The sequence below is a fragment of the Heterocephalus glaber genome, unplaced genomic scaffold (assembly GCF_053883595.1).
Source record: "Heterocephalus glaber isolate CG9 unplaced genomic scaffold, H.glaber_assembly_v1.0 deba00001760, whole genome shotgun sequence".
Lineage (NCBI taxonomy): Eukaryota > Metazoa > Chordata > Mammalia > Rodentia > Bathyergidae > Heterocephalus > Heterocephalus glaber.
The window spans coordinates 2,076,600-2,087,618 of NW_028258457.1; the positions used below are offsets into that span (position 1 = coordinate 2,076,600).

Sequence of the window (11,019 nt, forward strand, 5' to 3'; positions counted from 1 at the left end):
CACTGGTGGCTGCCTGGGGCTGAGAGGGTTCGGGCCATAGCTAAAGAGTGCAGGGTATCTTTCTGAGGTGATGATAATGTTCTGAACCGGCCTCACTCTGTAAATATCCTAAAGCCATTGAATAGGACCCTGTAGGTGGGGGAGCCATATGGAATGTGAATAATATCTCATGAAGGCGGCTGGCATAACATTTAAAAATCACAAAACAAAATTCTGAAGAAGAATAGAGGAGGAACCCCACGGGAAGAAAAGAGAAGGGCTGAGGTGACAGTGGAGCATCAATGGCAACTGGGCCAAAGGGTCGGATCCTCCTGGGTTCAGATGTCCACTGTGCCAGTCACTGGTGGTGTGGCCTCAAGCGGTCACGTGATTTTACCACATGAACCTAGGGTTCCTCATTTGCAAAGTGGGGGGGACAATGGTGACCACTCAGGGCTCCTGAGGACGTGACATGATGATAAGCCAGTGAAGTTGGTGTCATCTTCCCCTGGAGGTGGAGGGGGAAATAGGCAGGGCGGTAGGAATGCTGGGTGCCGATGAGCCGAGCCTAGAGTGCCGGTGGATGGTCTTGTGGCTGGTTTGGCACCACGCTCTGGCTTACTCGGATTCTCTGCCCCAGCGTCTTTAGCCAGGGGACATCAGCAGAGCCCTCCTGTCACTCACTCCATGGGCGTTTGACTCTATTTCAACACCAAGGCTGTGCCGAGGGTGTGTCCCTCTCATTGTGAGGTTGTGTGAGTGACAGAAGACTCACTGGCAATAAAAGGAACTGATAATTGTGCTATTTCACAGTCAGGCCTCTCGGGAGAACCTGGGGAGATCCGGCACTGTCAGCCCCTTCTCAGGGATCAGCACGTGGATCCAACTCCTCCTCAAAGCCCAGCCCCAGACCAGCAGATAGGAGAGCAAGAAGCTTCAGCTTGGCCTTAAGGAACAACTGTGTCTACAGCCGGTGAGTGATGTGGCCACTGTCACCTCTTCCTCTTCCACCTCTCCTTGTTGCACACAGACACACACACACACACACACACACACACACACACCTGTCGTTCATGAATGGATTTTCTCACCAGTTCTGGCAGAACTGAAGAAATTTCCATCATTCATCCACCCATCTCTCCAGGCTTTCTTTCATTTGTTCATTTATTATTTGTTTATTCAATAAATTCTCCCCAGCACCACCTCCATGCCCACTGTTGGAGACAGAGATGAAGGTGCCAGGCTTTCACTCTTGAAATCTGAGCTGCCAGTAAAGCCAAGAGAATGAGAATCAAAAACACTGCTATTCTATAAAGCACATGTCACGTCCTCATAAAATTGTGTCTACCTATAAATATATCTGCCTTGCGATCTTTCTATGTGCATATAACCACAAAGAGATGATGAATGTGATTGATATTCAGTGAGTAGTTTAAAAAAGATTGCTGCTATAAAGCAAGTATAAACAAGCAGCAGTGCAGGGATGAGGGGAAGGGAGAAGCTATGTCCAGGGCATAAATTGGAATCACAGAACCTACCTTGATTTGCCATTGCTGTGAAGCACCTAACACTCTTCCAAGGTCTTTCCTCAGGAAAACTGAGTCTCAGAAGAGGAGTGAAATGCTTCAGCACTCACAGCTAGGAGAAACGAGCACTTGATTCTGGTGTATCTGGTTCTAGAGCTGTGCTCCCTCCACTTTCTCCTTCACAACATCTGGTTCCTCTTTCTTTGCTCTGTGTGCGTGTGTGTGTGTGTGTGTGTGTGTGTGTGTGTGTCTAGACAGAAAGATTTGATGTTCATTTCTCTCATACACTAATGCTACATATGAACAAAAAGAATGTCTTATGTACTATGTTCCCAGTACTTAACAAATAATAGATTACCAGGAAGTATGTGCTAGAGAGGTGGGTGGTGAGTGGATGGATGGATGGATGGATGAATAAGCAGATGGATGGATGGATGGATAAACAGATGGATGGATAAGTAAACAGATGGAGGGATGGATAAATGGACGGATGGGTGGTTGGTAGATGGGTGGTAGATGAATGAATGGGTAGTTGAACGGATAGGTAGATGGGTTGATTATGTGGAAAGACAGCTGAATAAGTGGGTGTATAGATGGTGAGTGATGGATAAGTGACTGGATGAATTAATGGGTGGATGGATGGATAAATGGATGGATGATAGAAGCATGAATGGTGGATGGGTGTCTGGGTAAAGAGATGAGGAAACGGTAGACGCATGAATGGTTGGGTGAGTGGAGACAAGGACAGATGGAGACGGTATGGCAGACGTCACTCCACCCACATCATCAAGCAGGGCTCTCCTCTGGCAATTCCAGGCTGATGAAGAAGAAGTGACAAAGTTAGATGGGAAAATGCCAGAAGTCTTTCTGTTTAGCCAGAGAGCAGAACTCAGAGAAAAGAAGAGAGAACTTTAATAGATGTTCAGTTTCAAAGCAAAGAGACCTCTTCAGTCTCTCAGAGACCCACCAGGATAGCTTCAAAATAATACTCATCAACTTTGATGGAATTCTCATTTGAAGTCCAACCCAAAGGCTTCTCCTTACTGATGCCACCCCAGCTAGTCATCTCCTGAGTAGAAGAGGACAACAAATGGCCCACTTGACCCTTTCACCAATCCAGAGCCTTCAGCAGGAGGTCAAGTCCATCACAGGCAGTTGAGTGTCCTGAAGCAGGCAAGAGGGGGCTCCAGAGGGGTTAGGGATGGCATTTTGAGGACACCCATGGATGGAAGACTCTACGAGGTTGTCAGCTGAGGGAGAACATGAACCACAGACTGCCATCTCTTACCCGGCTCTGAGCATATGCCAGGGTCCACCATGGGTGTCTTATACACTCTCAGAAACCCAGAGACCACTCTGTCCCCTGGTCCTTTGCCTTCTTTGGAGACCTTCAACCTATCTTCTCTTGGTCTTCAGGTTCAGAAAAGAGTGTTGAGAGCTGAACCCAGAATCAGAGGAGAAATGAGTGATCCTCAGCCTTTGGAGGAGGTAGGTTGGGGGACAGATTGAAGGAAGGGGGAACACCTGGAGAGGAAGGAGGTGAGGAACTTAATCTTTCAAAAAGAGTAGTGAGAGGGCCGGGGATTTAGCTCAGTGGTTTCACCACCTGCCTCGCAAGCTCAAGGTCCAGAGTTCAATCCCCAGCACCAAAAAAAAAAAAAAGAGTAGTGAGAAAGAAAAAAATAACTCATACTCAGAGCTAGAAAGAACTTTGTGATCTTCCAAATGATAAAAAAATAGACTCAGAAATTTAACCCAAATTGGAGAGGGAGGGAACCCAGCTCTACCTGTCTCTAAAGATCAGTTCTTATCACTATGGACTCAGTACCATGCTTCTCTTCAGAAAAGAAATTTTTGTTTTCGTTTTGTTTTGTTTTTTGGTTTGTTTGTTTGTTTGTTTGGTACCAGGGATCAAACTCAGGACTGCACAAGGCAGCCGTGGCACCACTGCACTAAATCCTCTGCCCAGAAAAGAAATTTCTGACCCAAATCCTTCTTCGTTAGAAGGAATAAGTGGGTGTATAGTTGGTGAGTGGCTTCAGAAATTTGGAGACCTTTGTAAGTGAGGAAATGATAGAGGAATTCTCAGAACGTTCTTGGGAAGAATAGGGAGAGAGAAAAGCCATCAAATGTAACAACGGGAAAGGGTCTTCAAAATTACACACACACACACCTAAATTTGGAACCTGGGGCCCAGATAAAGACAGTGACCTACCCAACAAGTCTTGCTAAGAGAATCAAATCTCAGGTTCATTTGTCAGTTGCCAGATTTGGCAAATAAAAACAGAAGATCCTACTTGAATTTGAATTTCACCACAACGAATGCATTGTTATAAGTATAAGTATATCCTACACAATATTGAGGATATAAAAGTACTTATTCTACCAACTTATTTTTTATTTGAAATGCATCATGGTACCTTGTATTTTACCTGGCAATGGTAACCCCAGGCCTCTTTTGCCTGCACCTTCTGCTTCTCCATGATCTCCTTGCCCTTGCTGAATCTGTCACCTCTTGGCCAGGAGGAGTATGATATGTCAGGCGCCCGCCTGGCCCTGACACTGTGTGTTACCAAAGCCCGGGAAGGTTCCGAGGTAGACCTGGAAGCCCTGGAAGGCATGTTCCAGTACCTGGGATTCAAGAGCATCATGAAAAGAGATCCCACTGCTCAGGTATTTGGCTGCCAGCTCCAGGCATGAGGGAAGGGGCCAAACCAGAGGAGGGCTCTAGGGCCCTACTGAGCCTGGTCATTTCTCTCCCTCCAGCAATTCCAAGAAGAGATGAAAAAGTTCCAGCAGGTCATAGATAGCTGGGAAGAGCCTGTCAGCTGTGCCTTCGTGGTGCTCATGGCCCATGGGGAAGAAGGCTTCCTCGAGGGAGAAGATGCGGAGATGGTCAGGCTGGATGACCTCTTCCAGGTCCTGAACAACAAGAACTGCCAAGCCCTGAGAGCCAAGCCTAAAGTGTTCATTGTGCAGGCCTGTCGAGGAGGTGGGACAGAGCCAGGAACACAGGGCCGCTCGCTCTTCACCCACCCCACCCCGACGTGGCCCACCGCCATACCGCCGCAGAGCCTTCTCCCTCCGCAGCTTCCTTTCTGACCCTGCCTTTTCCTCTTTTGGTTCTCTCAGAGCACAGGGACCTCGGCGAAACAGTAGGTGGTGATAAGGTCCTGATGATCACTGACGACAGCCCTCAAACCATCCCCACGTACACGGACACCCTCCATGTCTACTCCACGGTGGAGGGTAGGAGCGCCCAGCTGGCCCGCGGTGGTCTCTTCTCCTGCCACTCCTGACCCCTGAAGCCCAACTCCCCTCTCTGAAACCCACAGGTTACATTGCCTACAGACACGATGAGGAAGGCTCCTGCTTCATTCAGACGCTGGTGAAGGTGTTCAAAGACAGAAAAGGATCCATCCTGGAACTTCTGACCGAGGTGAGTTGGGACAAGGTAACTGGAGTCCCACCTGGGTGGAGCAGGCTGAGCTTCCCCCAGTGTTTCTCCATTTCCCCAGCCCCAAATCCCAACCTGAAAACGAGGCTGTCTTTATGCCAGTGATAAATTTCCCTGGTGCAGACTCCCCAAACCCACAGTATATGAGACGGTTTAATGAAATACAAAAAACTTCTTTGAACAGTCCTTTCATACTGAACTAATATTTGGGCAAAAATTTTTTCTTTAATGGTGGTATCTTTTATTGCAGATTTTTAAAAAATTATATATAATATATAATAATATATAATATAATATAATATAATATAATATAATAAACACACATATATATTCCAACCAGTCACAGTAGCCTGTAATCCCAGCTACTTGGGAGGCTGAGACAGGAGGATTGTAAGTTTGAAGTCAGACTGGACATTAAAAAGTAAAAAAGGGCTGGGGATGTAGGTCAGCGTGAAGACCCTAGGTTCAATCTCCAGTACATCAAGAAAAAAGTCCAACCAGAGATTCCATGAAAACTATGGAACAGGGGGAGACAGCAAAGGTCTTTTGTCACCATACCCACCTGCCACATTCTCTAACTTTCTCCCCATAAACCCATGACACCAACTCTCCCAGGAGCTCAATCCCTAAGCTGACTACACCTATTGCTTCAGGTCACCCGGCGTATGGCAAATAAAGAGCTGCTTCAGGAAGGGAGAATGAGGAAAGTGAACCCTGAAATCCAAAGCACCCTCCGGAAACGGCTCTATCTGCAGTAAAAGTAGAAAAGACAGGGAGAAGCTCTCCTGTGATGTTCTCTTGGTCCCACAGATATTTACAGGGCAACTGACACCATTCCTCAAAATCTTCTCTTCCTAATCTTTCCTCACACCCCCTCATCCATGTCCTTCTTAGAGCGAGCCAGCCAAATCTGAGCACAAGACATGATGGTAACATGAACATCACCTCCCTCAGGCTGGCCTCGCTACCTCCATTAATGCAACCTCAGGGTGCATTCACTTATCCTACTTTGTGCTTCTGTGCTCAACTGAGATCTTCCTCTTCCTCCTGTGAATCATATCCATACTAAACTACCTAGTTAAACTCAAGATTTTCCACTGACAAACCAATGCTTGCTGCCCACCTCTTACCCCAATGAAACCTTTGCTGGCCCCTGCAACTCACTTGGAGTTAGAACCACCTTGTGAGCCCACATTCTTTTGCATCTCCCAGGGGTTCACTCCTGAACCCTAGAATTATCCTCCTTCACCCTGCTTCCTGGCTAGCAAGTTAGAGCCTTGACACATTCTCCTCAGAGTGACTTTAGTGGCTTTTTCTCTGGATAATGCAGCTGCCTCTTCCTTTTCTGGTTCTCTTCCTCCTATGCTTCTCCTCATAAGTTCCTGGACTCTGCCTTCTCTCTAAGAAAAATCTATCCATTCCTTTCTCTGTTCCTTCAATTTCAACTTTCAGCCACTCTGAATCAGAGTATGATGGAGCTATGGCAGATCCTCTGGTATCACCCCGTTATTTTACAAATGAAGTAACAGAGGCCCAGAGAAGTTAAATAATTTGTCAGTTGCAACACAGGAAGCCAGAGGCACAGTAGATTTCTAACTTCCAACACACCTTCCCTTCCACCATCTGCTAGGTCTTAATCTATTAGAAAGGTTTTCTAATTATAACTACCTACCAAATGTTGACCCTATGTTGGAGGGAAGATCTCTTTGGAAAACTTCTAGAAATTCTCAATAGCCACCAGCTTGGGGGCCACCCTGTAGAATTTCAGCACTGGGCTGAAATGTGGACCAGATGCATGTTCTGCCAAGTTATGGTCCATGCTGTATAGATGTAGCCACCATCATTGAAAATTCATTGATAATGAGTCTTTTTTTTTTTTTTTTTTTGGTACTGGGGATCAAACTCAGGACCTTGCTCTTGCAAGGCAGGTAGTGGAACCATTGAGCTAAATGCCCAGCCTGATAATGAGTCTTTTCTTCCTGGTCTCTCCTCCGTGAATTCCGTGGCATCCTTACCCTTAGACCTCAGGCTGGCAATTCTGAAGTTATCTATGACCCTTCTCTTCTATGCTTCATGGACCACCAGCCAACATGCCACCCCAATCAGATTTCATACCTGCCTTCTCGTCCCTCCACACCACCCTTAAGCTTGATCTCCATCCTCTCCTATCTTGATCATTGTAGCTAGCATCCTTCCCTGCTCTCTGCCTTCCTGTCCCACTGTGCTTCATCTTTCCTTCATACCGTCTACAAAAGCAATCTCCCTGGAAACGTCCAGAGGACACAATGAGCCCTCTTATTTAGACACCACTTCCAAACTCCACATTCTGCTTTCTCACAGCCTTGCAATTCCACTGCATACCAGCACTCAGCTAAACTCATCCTCAGTCTCCTCCTGCATGAATGCACTCTTGCAATAAGTCTATGTCCTCTTCCTCCTTGTACTAAGCCTCCGCTGTCACCATTTTCCTAAGCAAAGGGGCCCTCACTCCCCCTCAGCCTCTTCCCACTACCTCCCACCCCTAGTTATCCCAGAAAGCCTTTCCCAGTGGTCTTTGTAGTTGTTACTACTGTCTTACCCAAGATGAAATGCTAGAAATTACCGTTTCTGGAGGCCAAGAGAATATCATTGAAACAATGAGTGTTCAATAAACAGTTGTCAAACTTTGCAAGAATGGGTTGGAATCTTCACTCTGTGTATAAGCCAAGAGGCTGGTGTGAAAGGACATTTGGATTTGATTTCTTTCTCTCAATGGCCAGCTGCCACTTGGGTGTGTCTACCATGAACAGAGAATCAGGAGACTCAACCTGTCTCTTTCACAACAGCAGATGTGTTAGGAACATTTAAAAATACAGACCACGTTTCTGTACTAAATGACTATATTTTACATGGTTGATACAACTCCAGAACATGCCTAAGGAAGTATCCAGACACCAGCACCACATATTGTCAAAACAATAGGGCAAATCTGGGTGTAGTAACACTCACCTGTAATTCCAGCCACTGAGGAGGCTAAGGCAAGAGAGAAAAAAATCTATAAGGGACCCTAGAGAGCAGCTAGTTACAGGAACACAAATATTTAGCAAGCACATCTTTGTTTCTATGCTTTTGCACATGGCAGCCATATCTAATCAATCACACCTTTCCCCCTAAACTAAAACATAGCTTCAACATTTTCCTCTCTCAGTACCCAGGAAATAGACAGCAGCCTATTGGCATATGGATGGCCTTCTTGCTGATGAGATATTTTTAAAGGATTTTGTTTTTTGGTTATGCTGATGGTGGAACCAAGGGCTTCATGCACACTAAGCAAGTACTCTGCCATTGAGCTACACTGCCAGCCTGGCTGTCACTCCTGATCCAGTTCAAGCCAGTTCCCAAGGAACTGGGACTGACATAGGGTCATTAGTAGACCTAGGGTTCCTCACCTTTGATGCAGCCATAGCCATGGCTTTATCCATAAGAATGGCAGAGCAAGTGACCAGGACAGGATGGGCATGCAGGGCCAAATGATCTGGGATGGCACATATACAGAGTGCTGTGCACCCGCCCATATGCAAACCTGCTGTCTAAACACCAAATGATTCTGGAGTCTCCAAATACAGGGTCATAAAACTATGGGCCACTTCACAAATCCAGCCTGCCTATTTTTATAAATAAAGCTTTATTGGTACATAGTCATGATCGCTCACTTACATATTGTCTATAGCTTCTTCCATTCTACAAAAAGAGAGATGAATAGTTACAACAGACTCAATACGACCTGCAAAGGTGAAAATAGTTGCTATCTGACCCTTTATAAGAGAAAAAAAGATTGAAAACTATTCTTACAACAAATTCCAAATTTGCTACGAAAACCATAATGAGCTATAATCTAATACCTGTTAGGATGGCTTATTTTAAAAGACTAGAAAGCTGGAATTTAGCTCAATTGTAAAGTGATTGCCTAGCATTCATGAGACAGAAAGGGGGGGGGCTTCTTAAACTGGAGTGCCACATGCCTGTAATCCCAGTTACTCAGGAGGCTGAAGCAGGATGATCCCAAGTTCAAGGCCAGCCTGGGGAACTTAGCAGGACCCTGTCTCAAACTATAAAATGGGCTGGGGATGTAGGTCAGTGGTAGAGGATCCCTGGATTGAATCCCCAGTACTGCAAAAAATAAATACATAAATAAGCAAGAGATAAATATTGCAAGGATATGAATAAAGAGGAGCTCTTGCAAACTGTTGCTGGGAAGGTAAGTTTAAGCAGCATTGTGGAAGACAGTACAGGAGTTCCTGAAGAAATTTAAAACAAAACTACCATATGACCTAGCAAACTCTTCAATATATGAGCCCCTAGGGGACATTCAAGATCCACATTATGATACTATGTGTCCATCAACAGACAAAGAAAATGTACTATTGTCACCATGGAAACCAATATGGAGATTCCTCAAAAACTAAAACTAGAAATTCCGCTGGACCCAGCTACTTCCCTTCTATGTATCTTCCCCAAAGGGCTAAAGACATCATACTACAGTGATACATGCATACTCATGTTTATAGTAGCACAACTCAAAATAGCTAAATCTTGGAAGCAGCCTATATGCCCATCAACAAATGAATGAGTAGGGAAAATATGATATTTACACACAATAGAGTACTACTCTGCCATAAAGAAAGATAAACCTGAGTCATGTGTAGGAAAATGTATGGACTTTGAAACCATAATGTTAAGTGAAATAAATCAGATGCACAAGCTTAAATATCACATGGTTCCTCTTAGACAAGAAACTCAAAGTATAAATAATTTAAAGAGCAAAATAAAGATAGGTAATAAGAAACAGAGAAATAGACCTTTTGCAAATAGGAAGGGGATCTAGAGATAGAGGAATAGAGAGAAGGGGAAGGAGAAGTAGAAAGAATTAAGATATGTACATGTAACAAGTCCATTCAAGGAATGGAACCACTATATGCTTCAAACATGTACTAATAAAGAAAATGTGGTATTGTATAAAGAGACACATACATAATGGAATATTTTTCAGTTTTACCAATGAAAGAGGTTCTGCCATTTGTCACTACATACAAGAATCCTGATGGTATTATGCTAAGTGAAATAACCCAGGCACAGAAAAAAAAATCATGTGATCTCACACATATGTGAAATCTTAATAAAAGGCAAATATACAGAGATAGAGATTCATACAGTGGTGACAGAGGAGAAAGGGTGGGGAAGAAATGGGGAGATGTAGGTCACAGCACACAAAGCAGCAGATATGCGGGATGAACCAGTCTAGAGAGCTAGCTAAGGTCCATGGAGGCTGTGCTTCGTGACACGGTACTGCACCTGGGAGTGTACTAAAAGACTAGGTTTCCGGTGCTCTTCCCACCAAGGGAAAAAGAAAGGCTAAACAGGACTGGGATGACAGGATAGCTCAGCGGTAGAGCACTTGCTTGGCGTGGCAAGGCCCTGGGTTCACTCTCCAGTATTATTTTTTTAAAGGTAACCTTGTGAGAACATGTTACTTTGCTTCACTATAGTAACCCTTTCCCTATTTGGTTATTTATTTATCTAACATCATGTTGCACTCTTTAAACATCTACAACTTATACACTAACACTTCCAAATTTGCTGAAGTCGGCCACAGTTGCTCACTACTAAAATCTGAGCCTCATCCAATAAGCAAACAGGACTGCTTCCTGCAATCCAGGCCTTCATTCTTCAAGACAACCTCCTCCCAATAAAGGGTTTTCTTCAGCTCTTAAATCAGGGGGCTGGGGTGTGGCTCAATGGTAGAGTGATTGCCCAGCAGGTGCAAGGCCCTGGGTTTCACCCATAGGATGAGAAAGACAGAGCGGCAGACAGACAAACAGACAGAGAAAGGGAGCAAAAAGGAGGGTGGGAGGGAAAGGCATCAGGGCCAATCCAAGCTTTGCAAGACCTGTACGATGGGTTCGGGAACAATCCTTTACGAAAAATGCAAAGCAGGTGTTATAGCTACTAGGGAAGCTGAAGCAGGAGAATTTCAAGTCAAGGTCAGCCTGGGCAACGTAGCAAAACCTTGTCTCAAAA

The 11,019-nt window shown here is 45.0% G+C and overlaps 1 protein-coding gene across 1 annotated transcript; it reads left to right on the plus strand.

Annotated features, from left to right (window-relative positions):
* Nucleotides 1-570: 570 nt before the first annotated feature.
* Nucleotides 571-8,929, plus strand: Casp14 (caspase 14). Its single transcript, XM_004872515.3, has 8 exons — nt 571-708; nt 793-952; nt 2,922-2,993; nt 4,029-4,178; nt 4,272-4,497; nt 4,638-4,754; nt 4,841-4,944; nt 5,616-8,929. The coding sequence occupies exons 3-8, from the start codon at nt 2,967-2,969 to the stop codon at nt 5,718-5,720; spliced, it is 729 nt and encodes a 242-aa protein (XP_004872572.1). The 5' UTR covers nt 571-708; nt 793-952; nt 2,922-2,966; the 3' UTR covers nt 5,721-8,929.
* Nucleotides 8,930-11,019: the final 2,090 nt, after the last annotated feature.